At 41.3% G+C, this 25,565-nt stretch overlaps 2 protein-coding genes across 7 annotated transcripts; both read left to right on the forward strand.

Annotated features, from left to right (window-relative positions):
* The first annotated feature begins 1,609 nt into the window (after positions 1 to 1,609).
* fosb (FBJ murine osteosarcoma viral oncogene homolog B) lies at positions 1,610 to 10,695 on the forward strand. Of its 5 annotated transcripts, XM_084064447.1 has the most exons (6): positions 1,610 to 1,837; positions 2,162 to 2,358; positions 4,156 to 4,554; positions 4,825 to 4,932; positions 5,294 to 5,635; positions 6,727 to 10,695. In XM_084064447.1, exons 1-6 carry the CDS (start codon positions 1,774 to 1,776, stop codon positions 6,778 to 6,780), a joined length of 1,164 nt encoding a protein of 387 aa, XP_083920573.1. In that variant the 5' UTR covers positions 1,610 to 1,773; the 3' UTR covers positions 6,781 to 10,695. The 5 variants fall into 5 exon arrangements, with proteins under 5 accessions (XP_083920573.1, XP_083920571.1, XP_083920569.1 ...); XM_084064445.1 differs by lacking the exon at positions 6,727 to 10,695 and having other exon boundaries at positions 2,121 to 2,358; positions 5,294 to 6,689; XM_084064443.1 differs by lacking the exon at positions 6,727 to 10,695 and having other exon boundaries at positions 5,294 to 6,689.
* A 3,870-nt stretch (positions 10,696 to 14,565) lies between these two features.
* Positions 14,566 to 23,928, forward strand: cUnh19orf47 (chromosome Un C19orf47 homolog). Of its 2 annotated transcripts, none has more exons than XM_084064298.1 (8): positions 14,566 to 14,624; positions 16,577 to 16,664; positions 16,793 to 16,907; positions 17,462 to 17,543; positions 18,059 to 18,178; positions 18,305 to 18,454; positions 21,685 to 21,755; positions 21,842 to 23,928. In XM_084064298.1, the coding sequence occupies exons 1-8, from the start codon at positions 14,606 to 14,608 to the stop codon at positions 22,406 to 22,408; spliced, it is 1,212 nt and encodes a 403-aa protein (XP_083920424.1). In that variant the 5' UTR covers positions 14,566 to 14,605; the 3' UTR covers positions 22,409 to 23,928. The 2 variants fall into 2 exon arrangements, with proteins under 2 accessions (XP_083920424.1, XP_083920425.1); XM_084064299.1 differs by having other exon boundaries at positions 18,305 to 18,379.
* Positions 23,929 to 25,565: the final 1,637 nt, after the last annotated feature.

Consider the following 25,565-nt stretch of genomic DNA (forward strand, 5'->3'; position numbering starts at 1 on the left):
GTGAGAACCTTTACCAGGGGATATCCCCTCCTTTGACGGGATTCCTTCCTCCAGCTCAGGCTCAGCCCTGCTTTCTTGCATAATACATGGGTCAAGGGCATGGCATCATAGCCAACTATTGCACAACGTCACTTTACTCCATTCAGGAAACATATCCTTACCTCAGTGGTTCTCAACCTGTGGGCCGGGTCCCCACATGATTTTTCTTTTTCGGTGGGGGGGGGGCAGACTCCCCAGATGACAGTGAAGTGACCATTTTTCCAGCATCAAAAGCACTCAACACACCATACTATAAAAACTGGTTAAAAAAACTATACCTTTTCAATACTGGGTGATTGAAGTTGATTTCCTGTTTCAGTGTTTGTGAATATCGATAGCTGACAGGAAATAAACTTGGACCTAAGGTGTTCCCATAGCAACGCAATACCACAAGGTCGTCTATTCCCTTTTAGAAAATTGTTAGACGGTGAGAAATATCTCGTGGTTGTGATAGTAAAAAAATAATATATGGGGCAAGGGCATGGCATCATATAGCCAACTATTGCACAACGTCACTTTACTCCATTTAGGAAACATAGCCTAAAATACCTTACCTCAGTTGTTCTCAACCTGGGGGCCGGAACCCCAGGGGGGTCCCCACATGATTTTTGGTGGGGGGGGGGGGGGACTTTTTAATACAAAAAAAAAAAAACCAAATGTAAAAGTAATCAACAAACTATACTATAAGTCAACTGGTCAAACATTGTCCAAATTGTCAAATAATATAAGAAAAAGGCGAAACATTTGAAAATAGCCAATTTTTCACAATATTTATCTGGGGGGTCCCCAGTTCAAATATGATTGTTTTGGGGGTCACGGGCTGAAAAGGTTGAGAACCATTGCCTTACCTATACCTTTTCAATATATACGGGGTGATTGAAGCGATCTGTCGAATTTCAAACATGAACCTATAAAGATCTAAAACCATTAACCTAAATGCTTTGTTTTCTTAAGCATTCAACAGGCTACACACGACTAAAATCAATGTAGATAATATAATAGTTTTAATTTAACTGAAATGGACCAGCATTTAGGCCTACAGTAAATCGTTAATTGGATTTGTTCAACTTTCACCCAGCAATGTCATGATTTTTTTCATGATAACATTAGAGTTCATACAATATTCGTAAACAGATTGATGTTTCTTGAAATATTATAATATTATAATAATAATATTATAATCATTCTATGAAGTTGATTTCCTGTTGCAGTGTTTGTGAATATTGATATATAGCTGACAGGAAATAAACTTGGACCCAAGCTGTTCCCATAGCAACGCAATTCCACAAGGTCTATTCCCTTTTAGAAAATTGTTAGACGGTGAGAAATATCTCGTGGTTGTGATAGTAAAAAAAAAAAAAAAAAACTATTATTATCCTCCGCCAGGCAAGCCAGTAGCCTATTTCAGTGGGAGAGAGAGGGATTCCCTCACGTCACCAAGGATACACAACAAACAGCAGAACTCAGTCCATACATGGGCACGTACGTCAGCGGAACACCGAAGGCGGTACCTCGGTAGCTTGAAATGGTTTTATGCGATGGGGATTTCATTCATAAGACTTGAGCTACCGTTGGACCCTGTTACTATAACGTTCCTCGGAGTACAGTTCACACATAGCAGACTTTTTACATGGATCTATAATAACTGCATATTTTGGTGCTTGGATTTAAAGCAGTTGTTTGCAACATCTGGAGTTAGGACTTCCCTTCCGAGGGAACTGGATTACCTTCTTCATGCAACTCTTTTGGAAAGAAACCAAGAACATCTTACAAGATTCTACCAAGAAGATCAACTTCGGTAAGTCGGTTTTATTGCTTCGTCGATCCATATCTATCGTTTTACGCAAATGCGATTTCACAAAAGTATATATTCTATCTGTGAGTTTGTGAGGTAGCCTACGTACTATGAAAAACAGAATCGTTTGGGAAATAGGCTCGCTATGAACTTTGCAAACGATAACGGTACAGTGGCGAATATGAAGACAGTAGCCTATCTATCGGTTATTTTAGAGCAAAGCTTTGGCAACCTGGAAGCACTGGCAGCAGCTATTATGATAACATTGTCTAATGTCTTTCAGCAGTTTACCCTATACGTGTGTTGCTATTCCACTACTGTCTGCAGGTGATATCGCACTTTCCCCGGGAACGGTAGGGTTCACGTTCACCACCCTCGCTCCCTCAGGGGAAATGTTCCAAGGGTTCCCCGGCGACCTCGATAATAGCGGTTCCCGTGGAAGTTCCTCTCCATCCATAGAGTACCTTTCTTCCGTGGACTCCTTCGGGAGCCCACCGACTACCAGTGCACCGCAGGTAAATTATGTTACAAACTCCATACTTTATAGATTAAAAACAAAGAAAGGATTAACAAACTCATGCGTTTCAGGACCCCTATGGAAACAACAAGCCCATATAGTGCTTTCTTGGGTTTAATCCTTTTAGCATCCTTTTGTATAGAACTGTAGCCTACTTTCTGTGCTTTTTTGCAAACTGTTAATAAAGTATTCAATCAATCAATCAATCAATCAATCAACCAATCAATCAATCAGTGCAGTTCGGGTGATAACTGCGTATCCCTTAATATTCATTATACAATATTAATTTGTATTTTATAGGCCTGCGCAGTCATTCCAAATATATTATGGGCTAAAATGAACTCTTTATCAGCACAAATATGATGCGATTGGCAGGAGCTAACACCTAATGTCACTGACGGTTAGTTGATAGACAAACACTGCATTCACCGGGCAGGCTGCTGCTGTGGCAACGTGGTGGGTTTACAGCAGCAGCATGCCGCAGAACGTATGACAAGCAGTGTTGCCAGGGTTTGTGAGAGAAATAAGCAGCCAGGCCTATGAAAACAAGCCCAAAAGAAGCAACTTAGAAATCTATATGCATCGACTATTTAAAAATAGCTGATCTACAAGCTCGTAGGTCTGCTATTTTCAAAAGCTCTTGCAATAAAATGTGGAATATTTATAATATTTTTTAAAACATTCTAACAACGCAAATGCTCCCCTGGGCACAAAACATTTTGATGAAAATATTTGAGAACCACTGGATTAAATAATAATGAAAACATTTGGAAGCAATCCTAAATAAGCAAGTACACTTTAGAAACAAGCCACAAAAAAACGCAACCCGCAAACTACCAATATCTACTAGCAACTTTACAGAAAAACAAGCCCAAAGTCGCTTATAGTAATCAGACATGGCAGCCTTGATGACAAGGCTGTGGAACTCTCCTACGTACGTATACCTAAGCCCCGCCTTCGCTCGCTTCTCTCCACGCTCTCTTTCTGCGGTGACGTCAATGCGTTCTATTTTGGAGTGTTACGTCGCGTTGCTAAGGGGAACACCGGGGGTGTGACGGGAGGAGAGGAAAGAGGCGGGGACACGCATTGGAGAGATGTGATTGGTTTAGGAGACTGCTCAGATCCTCATCCGCTGTTTGTATGAGTATATTAATGCCAGTTTGAACACCTTTTTGGGATCAATGGAGGGTATAAATAAATTAAACAAAAATATCAGTGACATATTTGGGCTGAACATCATCTTAGCCTATTTTACTAAAGCGAAAAATGTTCTAGTTCTAGTTCAATTAAAATGTTTTAGTTGAACTAGAAAACTTTCCCTCATTAATACTATAGTCATATACAGTGCAATTAGCCTATAGATTTAGGATTGATGATTCTTTAAATGTTACAAAATTGTTCTATAGACCAATTATTTGTTTACTAACATTGAGACTGGACGCACAGGTGATTGTTTCACGCAATCAATTCCCAACCTGTTGTTTTGGAGTGCGTGATTTCAGCACACCCCAACCCCCTCTTGTGTGTTGGCTAGTGAGGCGCGTCCTAGCGAGACCTGACAGAATGGGTTTCATTGCGCGCATACTGGTTGCGGCATACTGGTTCTTATCAGTCTGACGTCGTCTGTTAAGGGGTCTATTGCTTTATAATTATACAATTATAATATAATTATTATGGGTGGGTTTAAAAAAAAAAAAGTGTGCACGTGGCTGTCTGTCTGAGTGTCTGTGTTGCATGTTACTGACGTACTAGTTTTGACTCTTGTGACTCAGACTTCACTGACGTTCTCCATGTTCCCTCCTAGGAGTGTGGGGTTGGGTTAGGCAGTGTGGATAACGTTCCTGGGGGCAGCAGCAGCACTGGAGCGGTGGATATGCCTGGTACCTTTGTACCCACTGTCACGGCCATCACCAGCAGCCAGGACCTGCAGTGGATGGTACAACCAACCCTCAGCTCCTCCCAGGCTTCTGGACAGAGCAGCGGCACCGCTGGGACCTCCACCATGACCCAGCCCGTGTCTCTGGTTGACCCGTATGACATGCCAGGTCCTAGCTACTCTTCCCCACCTGGGTTCACCCCGGCAGGTCCAGAGACTCCGGGGCCAGCCCAGGGGCCAGCCCCAGGTCCCATCCGTCAGTCCCGAGCCCGCTGTCGCCGCACTCGAGACGAGTCTGTGAGTGACGATGGAGATGTTGGTGTGTTAGTAAGTGATGTGCTTGTGTGGTTTCTCGTTTGTTTGTGGGTCCTTGCATATAAGACAGGCTATGTGTACAAATCAAATTACCGATATATCTAATACTAAGATTTTACTCAGAGAGTGTGAAAAAATTGTTAAATTAACATTGAGGATTTAACTGTGTAAACAGATTTTAGTGTGTATAGGAGTTTGAGGGGAGGCAATGAAAGCTCATTGTAAAGTAGAATGAAAGCTAAATATGTATCCCTCTCTTTCTTTCTCTATCCTTTGCTCCAGCTAACTCCTGAGGAGGAGGAGAAGAGGCGTGTCAGACGTGAGAGGAACAAGCTGGCTGCTGCCAAATGTCGGAACCGACGGCGAGAGCTCACTGACAAACTGCAGTCGGTGAGCTTGTCATGCTAATTAAATATGACCTGTTACTGCCCATGGTGGTTGATGTTAATGAATGGCCATGTTCAGTTAATGTGAATAATGATTATAATAATGATTATGGGTCTGACTACTAGACAGACTATTGTACCTGCAGTACTGATAACCACACTGTAGCGTAATGTAATTTGTAAGGGAAAAGTTTCTATAACATGGTATTACTAAGGGGGAGTGCAGCTTCCTCCACAAATAATCGCCTTTAACCTGCTTACCCTCCTCCCTTTCTTCTGTTGCCATATTCTTTAATCGATCTCCATCATCCATCCGCCCCTCTGCTCCCCTTCATTCTCTTCATTCTCCTCTCTTCTGCCTGCAGGAGACAGACATCCTGGAAGAGGAGAAGGCGGAGCTGGAGGCAGAGATATCGGAGTTGCAGAAGGAGAAGGAGCGTTTGGAGTTTGTTCTGGTGGCCCACCAACCGGGCTGTAAGATCCCATACCAGGACCAGCCGCAGGGCTCTATGCAACTCCCGCTGGCTCAGGCCCAGCTCTCACACCAGCACCTGCCACCTGTCTCCATCGTGGGCTTGACTGTGAAGGAAGACGCTTTCTACCTGCCTCCTGCCTACACGACTCACCCGGCCTCCGCACAGTCCCAGCCGGCGGTTCCGCAACAACAACAACAACAGCAGCAGCCTCAGCCAGGGATGATGCAGGAGGTAGCATTTTCTAGTTCTTTCTATTGCTCAAGTGAGCCACTGCTGGCTGGTCCACCGTGTCTGATGGCCAGTGACAGTGGCGGCGGCGGTGGTGGTGGTAACCATGACGGCATGTCCGCTGTCACCTACAACCCCTCATACACATCTTCATTTGTGTTCACCTACCCAGAGGGAGCCTGCGGGGTCAGTGCCAACCAGCGGAACAGCAGTAGCGAGCAGTCATCCGATTCCTTGAACTCGCCATCGCTGCTGGCACTCTGACCGACTGACAGACAGACACGCCGGCACATATCAACATGCACATACTGCGATGTGGTCACTGGAAGCGTAGGGGCTGAGGCAAGCACATGTACTATACCTGTCAGCCTTTAACTTCCAGCTCAAAAAAACAAACACAACCAATTGGATTCATATTTACACATTCCAACATATCATAAATATCCTAAAACAAGAGCCATACAAAACACACTGACGCACATCAGACGTGGATTAAATCATATCAATACTTAATACATAATAAGCATACTATCTGACATAAGGACAACAATCACATTAATTGTCATTCTTATGTCGATAATAAATGTACCATGGACACAATACGCAAATACAAGTATCGACATTGCCACTTACTGGCTCTAAAAACGCCTAGCTTACAAATAATGAATACTTTCATATGTTACATGTACAGTGCAATGACTAAAATAAAAACCACAAGCTCACCTTGCAATCCCACAAGCCACCCATGCCCTCCCTCCACCCCAGCCGTCATATGTTGGTCACCCCCTCCTCCCGCTGCCATCTTTTTTTCCATCATGCTGAATGTATTTATGCAAAGCCGAAGGGAAGAAGGACATGCTGTTGAGGGTCTCTTGTGTGGGGGACAGACTGCTGGTCTGCTGCTGTTTCTCTGCTTCTTCATTAGCTGGGACATGGCAAGGTTGGGGATCTGAAATCAAACAGCCTCCTCTGTCTTTTTTGCTCTTTCCTGTCTTTTTTTAAACTTCTGCCTTCCTGCCAAACTGCCACCCGTGCCATCTCCCCATCTATATTTCTCCTCCTGTCTCTGTGTATCTCTCTCTCTCTCCCTGAAGTCTTCGACCCATGAGAGCCCGAAGACCCCATCCAGCCCTTGGGACCTCGAGTGAGCACCGGTCAACTTAACACGCCCCCCCCCCCATGCGCTCCCCCACATATGGACATGGATGCAAGCCCCTACAGAAGATTGTTTTTTGTTTTGTTTTTGGAGTGCATTGCTCCAAGCAGGCCCTTACAGCTGCGAAATCAAATATATTCACACGTTCACATGGACACAATCATTTAAAAGAAAGTCAAATGAAGAACACAAAATGCAAGAGGGATGCCACTGTCTTCTGCTGAGCCATTGTTGGACGTACGAATGATGAAGATTAAATCACAACTTGTGGTGTGATGGTGGTTGAATGAGGATGAAGGGAGAATGATAGGGAAGGAAAGAAGTTTGATCCGAGGTAGAGGGCCTCTCATTGACAACTGATAACGAAGGATGCTCATTCCCTTTCACCATCAATGAGGAAAATGTTGAAAACAAAGCAAAAAAGAAAAATCCAGCTCTTACCAGCTGTGTGGAAGGGTGACCTCTAACTCTTACCCTTCATAATACCACCTCCATACCACAAAGCCTCATCCACCCTGAGCACACACACGCACATTCATACCACCGCATCAAGTCTCTGAATTGTCCCTGAGTCACAGACTTATTTATTCAGAGTTTATGTTGTGACTATCATCTTTGAGAAAATATATACATGGTTATTTAAAAAAGAAAAAGTAATTTGACAGTACTTTGACAACGAGCTTTTCTGAGCTTTTCTTGTTCAGTCTGTCAGCTCTATGGAATTGTCCAGATGATAACTGATGCCTTTATTCGGAGGAGACTTTTGTTTTGAGTGATTTGGACAACCTCTAAGCATTGGGTTCAGTGTTCTCTGTACTTATCTTTTCCTCTCAAAGGAGGAAACAGTTGGGGTACATTCATTGTGAGTGTGTCCACTCAGAGCCACTAAGCCCATTTATTTCTTTCTTTATTGAGGTTAATTATGTGCAAGAGCCCAAAACAAAACCCGGAAATGGAGGGGAGAAAATGCGAGGTGACGTTTCAGAGTAAGCGTTCTTTATTTGCCTGTGAATTTGTACAATTTATTTTCCTATATGTTTGAGTGAGAATTGTTATATATTTTTGTTTTATATTAGTTTTTTGTCTTTTTATTTGCTTCGTCCTCTGCTCTTACTTGTACTGTTGCTGCCAAAGTCTGTTTGTTTGTGTGTGTGTGTGTGTGTGTGTGTGTGTGTGTGTGTGTGTGTGTGTGTGTGTGTGTGTGTGTGTGTGTGTGTGTGTGTGTGTGTGTGTGTGTGTGCGTGTGCGTGTGTGTGTGTGGATATCTCCTCATTATTGTTACTATTATTATTACCATGTATTATATCATTATTTTATTATATTTTCATTTGGCAACTTCAGAGGCATGTTGCACTATGAAAGTTTTTTCTGTGTCAAAATTTCTAATTGTAAGCCTATATGCATTTACATATATACAGGAAACATGTATATATAAGTGTATGGACCATGATTGTAAAGTATGAATGTTTTCAGATCTAAATGGAATATTTTTGTCAATGAAGAAAAACAGGGTGATGTTGTTGCGACTAGTTTTAAAATGGATATTTTTCTAAAAGAACAAAAACTATAATAAAACCCACAGTACTCCCCAGTCCATCAACATGAACTAAATCTCTCTGCCTATGTCCATGTGTATTTATATGTTTTAGATATAAAGCACATTATCCAGGAAGATGTATTAAATGTATTGTGTCTATGATGCAAGTTAACAAATTAGTGCTGTTGCCTTTGTTTGTTTGTTTTTGTTTGCGAGGTCTGTCCCAATGCCTCCTGACACCTAGCTTATAGCCTAATTTACGCAGTGACACCATTGTGCGATGAAGCATACAGTATATGAGGCTTAAATGCCACTTGATACTCACCAGTTCCAAAACAAGGAAATAAACAATATGAGAAATATTTAAGAATGTGTTAACTGTAACATAATTGTTTTTAAGGATTGGTTATTCATGTGCAGTTTGCATTTTTCACAAATCATGTTAATCCATTGCTAATAAACACCTCAATCAGTCTAATCAAGTACATTTGTAGCATAAGGATATTCATTCTGAGTACATAAACTGTAAAACTGCTGCTACAGTAATATTTTAATTAATATGAAACTAATATCCTGTCTAGTGTGGCTTTAGGTAGTCAGAAATGGGACAGATCTCATTTATATGTTTTTGTGTTAGACCTATATTTACATATGTAGATGATGAAGATGCCTTTCTCCATCTAAGAACAATAACAATGTGTAATGATGATGTTTTGCTATCAGAATAAGCATAAAGCATATCCATTGGTTCTGTTGTACATAGATTTTGTGGTGCTATCTATTCCACACAATATGAACTGGTAATATTGAAGCAATTTTACAATTGAAAGGAAGCTAATGCGCATCTTTTCTTTTCTTTTCTTTTCTTTTCTTTTCTTTTCTTTTCTTTTCTTTTCTTTTCTTTTCTTTTCTTTCTTTTCTTTCTTTTCTTTTGGGTGAATGCCCAAATGCAGAGGCTGCTCATCGAATATTAGTATAGTAATCAATTACTAATTAGGTTGTTAATTGTTACATACTGATCTTATAGGGCTGTTGCACCACACTTATGCTCTGCTCTTCCTGTAATTTCTGGAAGTTGCGGTTTAGTGTATGGCTCCAACTACACTCACAATCATTTGGAATTCAAAATATCACTTGCTAAAGAATTTGGAGAATAAACCAAAAGGGGAGATTAAAAGTTGAAATTGTTGAAAGTGAAAGGAACAACATGAAAATGCAAGTGATTGTCCCATTGAACCCATATACCTGTACCTGGCAATATCCAAATTATCCAACATGTAAGTCTAATTATTATTGTTTTCTCTATGATGTTATCGTTTATTTCACAATGTTAGGACTAATATCTTTACAGTTTATGAAAGGCAATACTTATTATCCTCTTGGATAAATTATGATGTAGCAATTCGCATTTGCAGCTCAATCTCACAATGACCTAACAGACACTTTATCTGCTACTGTGTTCTGTGCTATTAAATATGGCTTTAATGGCTTTGATCGTCATCAATCTCTGTTAAAATATCACTCAAAATGTTATTGCATCATTTAGTTATATGGTTTTATGTCCCTTTGACAAGACTTGATTCTTTTTTTTTTAAGATTTATTTTTGGGCTTTTTTATACCTTTATTGATAGGATAGTAGGTTTACAAAAAATGGGGAGAGAGACGGGTGTGACATGCAGCAAAGGCCGTCGGGATGGGGACTCGAACCCGTGGCGCGCAAGGCTACTTTGGAGCCTAGGTTAATTCTTGTGAAGAGATTACCTTTTGTTTATAATTTTAGAGATGTTTTTTTTCTTCTTTTTTTCTTACGTGACCTGAGGTTGTCTCTCCCCCAAAGGTGCCATTGTTTTTCTCGATTCAATGCTTTTCACCCTAAGCCACATCACATTTTTAACTGCAGATTAAAAAAATGCTTTTTGTGAATCAAATGATGTATTTTTTGTCACAGTTAAGCTGTTAACAGTTAAACACATTTGAGATTAAAACAGCCAAGGATTGAAGCTTGTTCTGGGATGGGAGGATATAGAAATGACATTATTATCACGCTGATGTCATTGAAGTATCATGTTTACTTAACCTGGCTGATGAAGGTGCTCTGATAACTCCATATCTTTGTTAAGTGCATTATGTCATAAATGTATCTCAATAGTTCTCTGCAGTTGCTTCTACAATACTACCTTTCTCTTAAACTTTCTCACTTACATGGTTTTACCCCACTCTGAGAGGACCAAATATAGCAAATATAGTAGTTTGCTTTTACATTTCTATTTCTTTTCTCCCTTTCTCTTATTGTTGCCCTCTTGCCCTCTTTCTGATTCTGACCGTTTGGTGTCCTGTTAAAGTTTACTTGAAAGAGGGAAACTATTCTCACTGTTTATGGACTGTGAAGGCTGAGTGAGCTATCCCCTTTAATGATGGTTAAACCTCTAACCGTTCAATTCCTAATTGTGAAAAAAGTATATGAATTATGAAATAAACAAATTATTGTCAAGGTTTTTGTCTCTTTCATTTTCACATAATTGTCACATGGTGATCAGGATTTGGCCAGGGGGGAAAAAACTGCTGAAGAAGAAAATTAATCACATAGATCTCAGAATCTACTGTACATGGGGAATGGTGTGGATCCAATGTGGATCTCGGATTTGATGTGGATAGGTTTACAGCTGTAAAACAGTGGGTGAGCGTGAAATTCGTTTTTGTGAAAGCTCCCTCGTTTTTATTGTTTCCAGAAAAAGAAAGAAAAAGGAAGAGGGGAGAGGACAGGGGGGGCAAGGGAAAAAATACAGAATCAAAAACAAAAAGGTATCTACATATTTACAGTACACATAGCATATCCATCCGTGCAGTATGTAAATGAGGTTTAGATATAAGGTGTATGAGCATAGCAGCTGGTTTTGATTGAATACTTTATTAACAGCTTAAAAAAGACAAAAAGCCCTGAGGGCTTGTTTCCATTGTGGTCCTTTGTATTCAATTCATCAAGACATATAAAGACATACAATACTATACTGTACAAGAGATCATCAATACTAGGAGCAGTACAGAGAAACAGTGAGGGGGTAGTTTCTTTTGGCAAGCTAGGAGACTTGTCAGGTCCAGTTGCAAATTGCAGACAGGAGCTCTTTTATGGCCGTTTTGAAGGAGGGTAGGGAGTTGCACCTATTGATGGCTGGTGGTATAGGGCATTCCACATTTTGGTGGAATAATAGTAGAATGAATTCATCCCCATGTTTGTGCTGAATCTGGGGGGAATGAGATCAGTGGAGCTCCCTCTGGTGTCGTACCCTTGGGCACTCCTCACTCTTTTGAAGTAGTCAGTCAGGTACATGGGCACTGGTCCCTTGAGTATCTTGAAGACCAGGCCCATTGCAAGTTGCTGTACTCTGTCCTCTACCCTGAGCCATCCCACCCTAGCATAATGAGCAGGGGTTAGGTGAGTCTTAGGTGTGAGGTTTAGTAGTAACCTGATCAGTTTGTTTTGAGAGGACTGAAGTTTTGCTTTTAATGCCTTTGAGGTGCCATGAATAGTCAAGATTACTTTGGATAAGTGCTCCTCGGTGCATTCCTACTGACCAACGAGGAGATCCTGGCCAAAAATCTTGTTCTTTGGTTGACTTTCTTGATTATTTTTGTTGCCATTTTTTCACTGGAAAGATTGTTCTCTAAAATACAACCCAGATAGGTACCGTATTTTCCGCACTATAAGGCGCACCTTCAATAAATGTATTATTTTCATAAATAGGGCGCACCGCATTATAAGGCGCATCCGCACTATAAGGCGCACTGACGGTGCGCCTTACAGTGCGGAAAATACGGTAATTTCTTCTTTCCTTGGGGCTTGTCATAACATTGTCACTCACCCTGACTGTAAAGTCTGTGGCCTTGCTGAATTCAATTTTGGACCCAAAAAGAATGGATTCAGTTTTGCCCAGATGTGCAGATTTTACTGAGCTCAGAGGGTTTTTCAACCTGCAATTTGTACTTGTCCGAGACCAGGAGTGCTGAGTCATCCACGAACAAGAACAAATTTCAGTCACATGCTGATGTCATGTCTTTAATGTAAATTAGGGAGGCCCTAGTATGCTTATGGTCTCCATCAGGCCGAAGGCGACGGAAAGAAAAACTTTCACCACGGATGGGTCCCAAACCCACTTATAGGAGCGGCTACACCGCTCAAAAATAGCATGATGAAATGAATAACTCATAAATATCACCGCTCACTTCACACTCTACTCTAACACACTGACCTGGCGGAGACCTGTGCTCCGAGGAGCACTTTTTCTAGTTTAAGATTTATTTTTGGGCTTTTTATGCCTTTATTGATAGGACAGTAGGCTGACAGGATATGGGGAGAGAGATGGGGAATGACATGCAGCAAAGGCCGTCGAGATCGAGACTCAAACCCGCGACACGCTGTCAGGCTACACTGAGCCTAGGTGCCTGGACCGCTACGTCCAGGCCTAGTATGCTTCCTTGAGGAACACTGGGGGAGGACACCGTGACAGTTCCGTTCACATCCGCCACCTGTTCTCTCCTCTCCAGATTTCATCCTGTTCACGGATGCACTATCAAAACCGATTGCCTTCAACTTATCAATCAGTATAGAGTGATTTACAGTGTCAAATGCCTTTTGGGGGTCCAACATGACCATGCCGCAGTATTTGCCCGAGTCCACCTCACGTTTGATGTAGTCGGTCTAATAGAGTAGGCAGGTGTCAGTGGAATGAGATGTTCTGAAGCCAGATTGGAATTCGTATATTAGTTTTCTTTCTGCAAGATACTTTTCTGCCTGTTCATATACTAACCTCATAACCTTCGAAATGGAACATAGAAACAGGGCGGTAGTTGACGGGGTCTAAGGTCACTTTCACTGGTATAATCCACCACAGGTATGGCCTTGAGGAAAAGTAAAAGTCCAAGACTTGCCTGATGACAGGCGGTGGTCATGCCTTGTTCAAATGTCTGATGGTAGCCAGGTGGAAGCTGTTCATAAACCTGGTGGTCTTGCCCTTGATACTACTGTAGGCCTTCTTGCCTGGCCACAGTCGTTGTAGGGGTAAGAACAGTCTGACTGAATGCTTTCAATGGAGCTGTTGTTGTACAATTGGAGGATGTGGGGGCTAACTCCGAACTTCTTCAAGCAACGAAACCAATATAGTCACTGTTGGGCCTTTTTCCTCACGTGCATGGTATGTGTATCCCACTTGAGCTCCTCCTCGATGTGTACTCAGAGGAACTTGAACTCGCTGACCCTTTTCACTGCACTTCCGTCGATGAAGATGGGCACATGCTCTCTCCTTGGCCCCCTGAAGTCCACGATCAGCACCTTGTTCTTATACGTTGAGTGCCAGTAAACTGATCTCATCTCTATAGGCAGATTCATCATTGTTGACACTCCGGCCTATCACAGTGTCATCAGCATACTTGATGTTGGAATTGTGTGTGGCTGTGCAGTCATGCGTGTATAGGGAGTAGAGGAGAAGGCTCAGCACTCATCCAGCCACATCTGACACATCACAGTGTCAGATGTGATACCGCCCATTCTCACCACCTGACGGCGCTTCGACAGGAAGTCTGGTATCCAGTTGCACGTGCTTGGGTGTAGCTCTAAGTCTCTGAGCTCTAAGTCTCTGAGGCAGGTAGCGTGGAGCAGATGTAGTCTCTCATCAACTTCTCAAAGCATTTGCTGACTATTGGGGTGAGAGCGACAGGTCTCCAGTCATTCAGACATGTCACCTTGGATTTCTTGGGCATGGGCACAATGGTGGACATTTTGAAGTCCACTGGGACTGCAGCCTGGGAGAGAGAGAGATTGAAAATGTCGGCAAATACTCCCTCTAGCTGTTCTGCACATGCCTTTAGGACGTGGCCTGGGATCCTATCTGGTCTCACCGCCTTTAAATAAAAAGTATGATTTTATAGTATGGTTTACATAGAAGTCAGTCAATTGTCTTTCACATATTTATATATATTTTTTTTATTTATTCCATAAATATTTTTCATATGGGGAGGGGGGCATTTGTGGGGAGGGGGGCTGAGCCTTCACCACCCCCAGGAGCCGTCACTGCTAATGCATAGTAGTTAACTGGGGGTCCTTGAAATGAAAAAGTTTGAGAACCACTGGTCTGACAGTGCACTACAGTGGCCACAGAATGCAAGTAGGCCTTTTGACGGAAATGACGTAATTTCAGTGGAGCACAGCGACCGTCACCGGATGCAGCTGACCCCGGCGCGCGCACACGCACTCATTCACACTCACAGGCACACACATTGGTCAACATGGCGTCCGTGACAACAGGTAAGAGAACAAGGGCCCATACATTGTGATTATTTTGGCGATATGCGTTAATAGTTCACCGTCGTTTGTTTTCGACTGTCCATCACATTAAAACGCTGTTTTTGAGCTCAAACAGAGTGTTGTTTAGATATGTGCAGGAGTCGATCACACCCGCTTAGCATAGCTAACTGTTAGCTAGGCTGTATCTGAAACCAACATTGAATTAAGCTAATGTTAGCAACGTACTTGGCTTTGATACGAGGTTCTGTTCTGCTCTTGTTTTACATTACGCAATCTGAAATTAAGCTTAAATTATGTTAAACTACATTAACACACTATTACCAAATGGGTTTTGTGTTTAGCCATAATGTGCCGGATGTGGATCTAATCGATGTTATTTGAACTAAGTAGGCTAAAATTCACAAATCAAATCATCTCCTTTGAGTCTGAGTAGAACACAACTATAACAGATGGCAGATCATAGTTTTACTTGCCTAACGTATGCTAAGATAAAAATTGATGATGCGACATTGCCATGAAGATGTTTGGCCATTTTAAGCAATTTCACTTTTCATGATGAGAATAGACTTTATGATTGTATGATAAACTGTATGATTACAGTTCATGTTGCTCTAGTCTAGTACTTGCTAATATGCCCTTTTAATGTGCCTTCATTTTCAAGTTTGTGTGGAGAAAAAGCTAGTGTGATCAGAATAACTAACATACAGGATGTCATCCTTTTAAACGTTCTTTCTTAAACCAATGTGATGTTTGCTATCATTGGATTCTTATTTTTGTACTTGTATGTTAGCATTGGCTGTGAGCTTGTGACCTCCGAGGCCAAGCCCTGCTGAATTCTACCACCAGTTCAGTCCACACCACAAGGCACTACATCATGCTCTTAAAAATAACACCCAGCTGGTCACAGTCAGCATGTGTTATGTGACTTAAGCCTGTTGGGCCCACCCTAACTGCTACAGCACAAATATTTGTGTGGCTTCACCTCAGAAGTAAATGTATATTTTAATAAATGACTAGACAAATTAGACCGCAAAATAAAATCATTTATTGGAGACACTTTTGCTACCCCTTTAACATGTACAACTGTAAGAGAGTGGCCCAGAACCTATGCCTTAAGACTAAAAGTCTAAATATCTCCCCTGGCTAAGAGGAATTCCCTCTTTGACTAGTGGTTAAGATGTTTGGCTCTATAGCGCCCTTTCCAGGCGGGAGACCTGGGTTCGAATCCCAGGCCTTAAATTGATGCCATGGCCTGGATCGGGTTTTGAGGGTAGGTTGATGAATTGAATATATATAGGACCACAATGGAAACAAGTCCCCAGGACTTTTTTGTATTATCTTTATAGCTCAAATGTCTGACTGTACCTTGTGCTGTTTACTGTTTATGTTTATGTCTAATAAATATTCAATCAATCAAGTCAAAGGGGTTGAGTGTAGCTTGGCTTTAGTGTCACTTCCTGTGCAGGAGACCCTGCCCCCCCGGGTTTGAATGTCAGGCGTTACACTACTTGTATTTATTCTGTGGTATGGGGTCAGAGTTGTTGTGGATAGGCCATCTGCCGATACCCCAGAAAATCTCTCTTTTTCACAGCCTAATGGCACAGGTATGTAAATAGGATCACACCTTTAAGAAGTTACCCAGCTCTTTTCACACCTGTTTTACTACATTCTTGTCTGATATTCAGGTACGAAAATGAATAGTAGATGAGAGAAAACACTTGGTTTTGTTGTTGAACTGTTTTTTTGTTACAGCATGGCTCTGCAGGAGGCTAGCCACCTCTAAGAGAGTGTCTGTGTGTACAGAGCTAATCTCGCAAACTGCTCGATCGACAGTGTTGTGCACACTGCCAGTATTTTATAATGGATGTGAATGCGGCTCTGATCTGGCTGAAACCTCACCTAATGTATTTAATTAAATGTTTGCACTCCCTCTATCCCTTATTCCTCCTCAGCCACATCAGAGTGGATCCAGTTCTTCAAGGATGCTGGAATCCCCGCCGGCCTAGCTGTGACCTATGCTGTTTCCTTTGTGGACAACAGGTAACTGACAAATAACATTGAGGCATTCGAGAAAACCTGGAGCAATTTAAGAAATTGAGAAGAATCTGAATTAGTAAAAGGTGTGTTGTAGAGAAAAGTTGGTTGATACGCTCTTTGTCTCACTGTAGAATTCAGAAGAACATGTTGATGGACCTCAGTAAGGAACTCATGATGGACCTGGGCATTACTGTAATAGGTGACATCATTGCCATCCTCAAACATGGCAAGAAGGTGTACAGACAGGTGAGGACTGATGAGGGAACAACATTAACATCTACATTCGATCAGATGTTTGTCAAGTTCTTTTGGGGGAGAGTTAAAATGTATTTATTTTTACATTTATTTTTAATGTTGATGCAAATTTGAAGTTGAAATGAGGTTTACACTCAAACACATAAATAATTATTGTAACGTTTTCTATTCCTCATGAAGCTATTCTTCAACTAGCTGATTGTGGAATCATACAGAAATGTATTTGTAAATTGACTTATTTAGTATTTTTATCAGCAGAATAGTGCCTTATGTTTTTGCACACAGCTGTGTTGCACTTCACACTAACTTTAAGCCACGTGATCATTTTTGATAACACCCTTTGTTCTCAGTGTTAGGCAGTTCATTTAACAGCGGAATCTTTCTATTTAATAATGAAATATGCAAATTTCCCCCCAGTAATAGATCATTTATTCTCCTAATTAAAAAATTAGATGTTTTCTTCTGGTGAATGACCTCATTGTTTAGCATTAATCTAGGCTTACATCTTATGTCTGTAACACTTACACTTGTACCTCTAATTGCAGGATATGTGCAAAATGGCTACTGAGGCCATCTCCTCAGGACAGACCAGTGTTCAGGCTGAGCTAAGACGAACTGCCAGTACCCGTGAGTGTCCAGAATGAATTTCTGTTAAGAATTACATGGACCGAGCATATGCATTTTTTTAAATTGTCATTCGTTTTTATTTTGATGCAATTTCCATTGGAGCTGCAACTATTGTTTATTTACTTAGCATGTTGTTGTCTTTATGTCGTGTATATATACTGTATTCAATCCTATAAATAATACGTAATATCGGGCACACAAAATTCCACGTTTGTTTTTTCATTTTTCTCCTTGAACATTGGAACGAAGATAGTCAATGATGATAACTAAACAATGATTATTGTGTTTATATTATGAGCTTACGTTTCATATCACACACCATATGCACTTATATCTCATATATCATCAAGATATCGGCAAAACAAAAGACTGGAACTGTGTGTGGCTATGTTGGAATTCACTATCTTGTGCCAACTGGCCTGAAAGGGCAAATGTGAACATTACAACAACCAGTAAGTTGAGAGAGAAATAATTTTATAAATAATATTTATAAATACTTTTATTTTCTGTCTTAGCCGCCACTCGTATGATTGCCAACGCCTTGAGCAGCGATTCCCCACCAAGCACTCCAGCCCGCCGCCAAGACCTCTCTGTCACTGTGTCCAACAAACAGGCAAGCAAGAATGGCAAAGCAGGTATATAACAAAAGTGTCCTTCTGGCCCATTTTATTGATCTTTTATCTTAAAATATTTGTTCCCTGTTTCTTTGTTTTATCTTAAGTGCAGTCTGACATGTTTACATCGTTCGTTCATGTTTTCAGTGGTGACTCGGCCAGCAGACGAGGGGAATGGTTTACCCGTGGTGAAGCGTCGGCGTGTGACAGCAGAGATGGAAGGCAAGTACATCGTCAACATGCCCAAAGGCACCACGGCACGTACACGCCGCATCCTGGCCCAGCAGGCCAGTCAAGGTACGCCTGGCCCAGTGGCCCCGGGCTCTTAAATGCAAGCTCCCTAAAAGATGTCCCTAACAAACTTAAGACACACTAACATGATTCAACTTTCTGCAAACTAGACTAAATCAACAGAATACAAACTGCAAACCAGGGGCTGCTTGAGTGTCTTCCCTCCTTGCACTGGGGTAATTTAATCCATTGTCTGTTCTTCCCGCATTTGAATATCGCCAGGATTTGTCCTGGTTCAAAATCAGACCAAGGTGGTACCTGGATTAGATTCCCGGCCAGCCAGACCATTTGCTGAACGTTATTCCCCAACACTCCACATTTCCACTCTCTCTCCACTGTCACTCAATGCAGGCTAAAAATGTCCCTAGAATAACTAATCTCTATCAAATATAAAACAAACAATTCTGTCAATTGTCAAAGCCGACTCCATTGGACATCTCTGATTGGTCAAAGATGTGGAAATACTGTATGTTCTATGCAAAATGTATTGTTAGCTTACAGAAAACAGTTCACAGTCACCACAAGTGATAAGTGCAGTCTGTCATTTGAATTCACACTTTAATATTTTAAGGGTAGCAACAGTGAAACTACACATTCTTCAAAAATATCTCATTTAAAATTTAGCTGACCATAAGTAAAACGCTTAGTTTCCTATGACTTGACGAACGCTCTTATTTAGAAGGCCGGCCATTGGCACTGACTTAAACAACATGCCAAGCTAAGTCACGGCAAATCACTGATTATTCAATAAACGGACGTCAGTCCGACAAACCAACATAAGTAAACTTTTCATACGGATTTACGGCTGCATTATGGACTTTGCAGATGCCACCTAGTAATTCATTTTCGCAGAGGCGAGCAAGTAGGAGGAATGAGCTACCTGTCCCGTGTCTTTCAACAACGCAATGTGCAGAGAAACAGAGGGATGATTTTCCTTTGGCACTGGCTAAAACAAAGGTGTATTCAATTATTAAAAAGTTATTAAATTAATTTATGTCCGAAAAGGGTTTAAAAGGGACTTAAAAAGAAAATAAAGTCTTAAATTAATCTTAAAAAAAGGCCAGACACATGAAGGTTGTCACGTACGTTTTCAGAGGACATCAGTATTAAGCATTAGCAATACAATAGAGTCGGCCTTTCTCCAGATTGCAGGTACTCAGCTAATGAATAGCTACAATGAGTCGCTTTATTCAGGTAATTTAATCAACGCTCAAAAGATTTCATCAACGTACATTAAATGCCACTACTGTCCTAACTATAACACTCACACTGAGTCACTCAGACCCTCTTTGCACACTCTTTGGACCCTAAATAATAACGCTAAATACTGCATTTATTTATAACCACAGTATGCCGTTTCAGCTGTGCTAAGCTAAACGTTTCTGAAATGGCTTTGAAAGGCGCTGGCTAAAATTGCCGATCTATTAGCTCACAACGAAGAGCAGAGCGACACGTTGTGAGGTTATACATCTACGCTATTTGTGTTGTGCAATACCATTGTACGACAAAATATAAATTAGGCTTTTAAAGTGACAGTACACACATTGACGTCTGTCTGCTTGAATTTTTTTTTGGAAAGCCTAGTAATGAAATGTTGTTTAATTATAGGCCAAATCTGCCAACAGCTACTACCAATAATAGAAAAGGATAGATGGGGAACCCATATTTAATAATTAAATATTGGTAACAAAGTACCTTACATCTGAGAGAGAGAGAGATGGCAGGAGCGCTACTGGTATCCCTCAAACCACCGGTGCTCATGAAAGGGAATACAATGAATGAGCAAAAAAGGAAAGAATGTGCCATAAAGGCACAAAAATCCAGGTCCAGGCACTCGGGTGGATTTGAAATTAAAAAGCCTTTATTGGGCAATGGGCTTACAGAACATTAAAAAACACCAACGCGTTTCGGCAAACGCCTTCTTCAGGGTGTTGCTGAACAAAGACAGGAAGTAGGCTTAATTATAGGCCTACCAGGTGTGTCCACAGTGAGGACCTGCAGTCTGCAGCCTGCAGGCCCCCTGGTGGCATCATGCACATGTTATCTACACATGAATGAAAGAAGATTAAAAAGTTTAAAATTCAACAATGGTTGTAAAGGTTTAGAGAACAACGTTACGACTGATGTGCAATACAACAGATCCAAGAACAACTTAAGTAAAGTAAGTCATAGGTCACAGGTACTGTACACCATATATGAACCCAGTTGAGTAGTTACTTTAGAGGAAAAAACAAGGAAAAAAACAAGGAAAAAAACTTGTGTAATGTAATAGTTCAGAAAAGAAAAGGGTGATTATAAGAATGATGAGAGGTCAAAGTCCTCATTTAGACCCGGGTAATAATTCTTCCCATCGTCCCAAAAACATGTTAGCATAATTAGGTGCAAAACATGCACCCATCGCTGTACCCTTTTCTTGCTTGTACAGTTTATCCTGGAAAAGGAAAACATTGTTTTTGAGTGTCCACTCAGTGAGTTGCACAATAAAGTCACTAGGAGGCATAAGGTCATCAGGTCTAGACCTCAAAAAGTATCTCAAGGCCTCCAGGCCTTCATCATGGACAATGTTACTGTACAAAGACTCAACATCCATAGTTGCCATAATGCAGGTACTTACAGTATATTGTGTATTTCTGCAACTTTTTTCAGAACCTGTGTGCTGTCCTGAATATAGGATGGCAATTTTGTGACAAAAGGTTTTATAAAAAAGTCAACAAATTTAGAGGCGGGTTCTGTGATGGATTCATTCCCACTGATTATCGGTCTACCTGGTGGGTTTTCCAAGTTTTTGTGGATCTTGGGGAGCATGTAGAAAGAAGAGAAGCGTGGATGTTGGCATAGTAGGTAGTCATGTTCCTTCTTGGATATCCATTTCTGGTCCATTGCAGTGTTCAGTAGCTCTTCCAGTTCTCTTTTCATATTGTTCAGTGGGTTTGCTGGGGGAACAGAGTAGTATTGGTTATTCTCTAGTTGGCGCAGTTACCTTAAATCTGAGTTGTTGGTGTTATTGAGTGGTATAAAAAAAAGTCCTAAAAAAAGATTTGAAATCTGACTTAGCTAAACCTGCAGATACCCTGGGTATATGCCTGTAGCCTACATGCAGGCAAGCAGAGGTGGGATTTATATTTGTTTTTATCTAGATGACGACACAATAACAAAATATTGTCCAGCCCTTCTTTAAAGTGTGTAAAGTTCTCTTTTATCTTTCTAAATGTTTATCAACTTTTTTCCATAAAAAGGTGGGAAGCGGTCTGTGTTTGAGAGACTTGGAGCTGAGTCGCAGGTTGACATGACAACAAGCAACAGCAAAGTAAGACCGTGGGTTATATTTAACAGCCAGTCATACATTGTGCACAGGTTGTTCTTTATTCATAACTTTTGTTTTTCTCCCTCTAGCCTACGGGAGTGTTCAGTCGTCTTGGGCTAGGCAGAGCAGATGAACAGGAAGATGAGCTGAAGGCAGGCAAGCTGCACATGGACGTGGAGGAAGAAGATGACAGTGATGGAGATGGCTCTGTACTCCAGTATGCTGGTGTCCTCAAGAAGCCAGCTGCTTCCAAAAAGAAAGAAACCGCCCCCAAACCCTCCATACAACATCGCCTTAAACCAGCACCCACCACACTCCGTCGCCTGGGAGGCAAATACAAGCTACCCTCTTCTGACGCTCCCACCTCCTTGCCTTCTACACCTGAGGGCATCCCCCCTGCCAAGCCTAGCGTGCTTCAGAGACTGGGCAAACTCCCTGCCACGCACACGGGCGCCGATTCCCCAGAGCTGCCAGCAGACACACAGGACAACAGGGTGACCAGCACCAGGCCAAAAGTCAAGGCCAGACTGGCAGTAGCCAGCTCCAAGGTCAGCAGCAGTACTGGTACAGCAGCAGCAGCTGGGGAGAGCCAGGGAGCCCAGATGGACATTGGGTCTGTCAGCGTCTTCAAGAGACTGGGCAGTAAGAGGACCTAACACATCATTTTGTAGTGTGATTTCCCTCTGTTTTGAGTTGTCTGTGTTTTTATTTTGTATTTTCTATTATCATGTTGTTATATCCGTCACCAATACATTGTTCAATATACCTGAAGGTTTTGTATGTACAAAACTGCAATCTGATTTAGTGTAAAGGCAGCTTCAGTGCCACATTATGATTTTTAGAATAATAGCGGTTCAAATAATTACTGAAAAGAAATTAGTGTTAACTCTCTGTGGCATTCAAGCTGGTCATTCACTTAAGGTCTCTGGATGAATTGAATACATAAAAAAAGAGAATGTTTAACTCAGTTTATTTCAGTTGATATCCAGAATATTATTTGTATCATTGTGTCATTTCAATGTCAATTGTATTTTTAAGGCATGGGCATGGCATTCATCAACTCTCCAAGTTTAACATTGAGTATGGTCTAATTTCCCTCTTGTAGGAATTGAGGGTTGTCTTTTTATTTCTTTATTCTCTTATTCACTGATCTCAAATGTAAAATGTGTTGGAGAAATTTGTGTGACCCACAGAATGCATGAAGCTGTAGTGTTTATGATCACAAGAAAGCCAGTTTGTTGTTGAAAAGAAACGTGATTTTAAATCTTTGGGGGTTATATCTCCTGACCACAAAGCCTCAAGAGTTTTTGTTCATTATTGCTTGGCTGACCACTAGTTATTTGCACAGCGCAGTGGTCTACCGGTACACTCTTAGGGCTTCCATTAACCGTATGAATTTTAAGTCTTTACTGCATTGCCATCACCTTAGCACCTCAAAATTCCATCCTCTGACAGAGGTCAAAGATGGATAGGCGAGACCCAAAGACTTGGATTTCAACTGTGGACTTGAAAATATGAAATAATGCAGTCACAAAGCAACCTCACAATTCACTTGAATCGATCTAAAGCACCTCATCACCTCCATTATAGGCATGCAGACAAATGCGCAGTAACATCCAGTGTTATTTGAACTCTAAAAGTGTGGAATTTGACCGTAAGGGTCCATTTACATTTTTTACGGGGTACATGAATACTCTAGATATTACTGTGTCGAAGTGAAATTGAACTTCTTGATCATCTTTTCCACCATAATGTAAGTTTTTGGGCAACTACCTTTAAAGGTAGTTAAAATCATATTGGATTATAGATTATATTGAAATGCATTTTATAGATTTGGTAAAATTTTCACAGCAGAATACCTGTGGCTGACCTCTCCCATATATTTTTAACTGGACATCCTATTTTTCACCCATATGAAGAAACCTTGAAATGTCAATGTGCTCAAAATGGGTATCACTGTGCTGTACAGTAGGTGCAGTAGATGGCATCTGTTTACCCGATAAGACACTAATACACTTTGGTATTATTTTTGTCTATGAACCTTCACATCTGAACTTTGTTACACTGTACAGATTTTGAGAATGCAAACAAAAAAATATCATTGCAATTTTTAAGATATTATGGAACACAAGCTCCATGGATTGAGAACTTGATATTGTAATTAAAAGAAATAAAAGGGTGAAAGATCTTGGCTGTTTTTTCCCCAAAATATTGTCTCCCCAAAATCAAAATGCCCTAATGTGTCGGTGTACGCGTATGAATCTTTATTTGAAAGTTATAACACATATGGCACCCCAGTGGCTCACCCGGTAAGAGCACATACCACATAAACAGCTATAGTCCTTCCTGCAGCCGGCTGGGTTTCAAATCTGACCAGAGACTCTTTGCTGCATGTCATCCCCTTTTTTCTAGAGCTCTTCATTGTCCATGTTTCAGCACTGTAGAGAAGGATACTTTCCACAATAGGTTCTTCATCCAGACAGGTGTTCTGTCGTACTAAAGTGGGTTGGGTCAAAATCACCCGTTTCGTCACCGATATGACGAGACAGCACGTCACTGTCAAGTCGCTTTTCAACATTACGCTATTGAAAATCTCTCTTTGCTCACCTACAAAGCCCTTGATGGTTGGGCACCATATCTTAAAGAGCTCATTGTACCTTATTATTACCCATGCAGAATACTGCTCCCCGAATGTTGGCCTAATTGTGGTTCCTAATCAGAGTCCTCTCCTGTCGAACCATCTTCCAGTTTTTTGGTCCAGGAGTCAGACTTCCCTAAAGAGTATAGGCTTACAACTTTCCTTTTTGATAAAGATTATAGTTATGGCTGTCAGCAGGCTTGCCCTAGCTATAGGCCAAGACTGCAAGGGGACTTCCCATGACTGAGCTCCTCTCCCTTGTATGCTTTCATGTCCCATCAGTGCATGTTACCAACTCCCTAGAATTTTTGTGCTTTCTCAACTCACAAGCTTCCATGGATCGGGATTACGGACCCCCTGGCTTCGGATTGAAGGTTTCCATGGATTATGGCAGCAGAGTATTATTATAGTTATTATTGTTGCTGTGCATCTCTGTCTTGCTCCCACACCCATGCCCCCCCCCCCTCTCTCTCAACACAACCTTGCTCAAGGCAGATGGCTGCCCACCTACGGCCAGGTTTTGTTTGAGGTTTCATCCCATTAAAGGAGTATTTTTCCTTGTAATTATTATCTGTAAATTAAAGAGTACGGTCCTGAACAGCTCTATATGTAGTCATGAGATAACATTTATTTTATTATATGAAAAACTTAAATGAACGGCCCTGTTGGTATCCCAGCCAGCCAGTATGCCAGGTGAAGGTCCAGAAATGAGTGACACTCACCAATCCAGATCAGAACCCATTTTTCTCGTTATTTGTTACTGTGTAGGCCAGTAATATTCAACTGGCGGGCCAAATTTGGCCCGCAGGGAGTTGTCTTGTGGCCCTGGAACACATTCCATATTCCAAAAATAATAATCTTGGATGGTTGGCTGTACAGGATGACCATTTTGATTTTTTTTCATAACCGTTAACCAAAACTTGATAATGGTTAAGCGGCCATTGTGTGCTATAGTACAACATGATGTCCATTGCTATGTGCCATAGGTATATATAGGACGATAATGGACATTTGTCCATTTTGGTGTCGCACTGCTACATTCTGCATTTATGTATTTTGATTTGAGAAAATAGGAAGTAGGCATTTCAATGTGTCCTGTGCACCGGACCCTGGCATGGGAGGGTCTTTGTGAGAAGAGTAGTGGAGCCAAGCTGGCATGGTGAAAGTGTTTCCGT

This window comes from Gymnoscopelus microlampas, assembly GCF_963454915.1.
Source record: "Gymnoscopelus microlampas genome assembly, chromosome: 8".
Classification (NCBI taxonomy): Eukaryota; Metazoa; Chordata; class Actinopteri; order Myctophiformes; family Myctophidae; genus Gymnoscopelus; species Gymnoscopelus microlampas.

Bases quoted from the DNA above. Each gene is read 5' to 3' on its own strand.
- fosb (XM_084064443.1), top strand. From the start codon at position 1,774: ATGCAACTCTTTTGGAAAGAAACCAAGAACATCTTACAAGATTCTACC. The intron at 2,359-4,155 runs GTTACAAACTCC...GTTCCCTCCTAG, and splicing joins GTGCACCGCAGGTAAATTAT to GAGTGTGGGGTTGGGTTAGG. The intron at 4,555-4,824 runs GTAAGTGATGTG...CCTTTGCTCCAG, and splicing joins ATGGAGATGTTGGTGTGTTA to CTAACTCCTGAGGAGGAGGA.
- cUnh19orf47 (XM_084064298.1), top strand. The intron at 16,665-16,792 runs GTAACTGACAAA...GTCTCACTGTAG, and splicing joins GTTTCCTTTGTGGACAACAG to AATTCAGAAGAACATGTTGA. The intron at 17,544-18,058 runs GTGAGTGTCCAG...TTTCTGTCTTAG, and splicing joins AAGACGAACTGCCAGTACCC to CCGCCACTCGTATGATTGCC.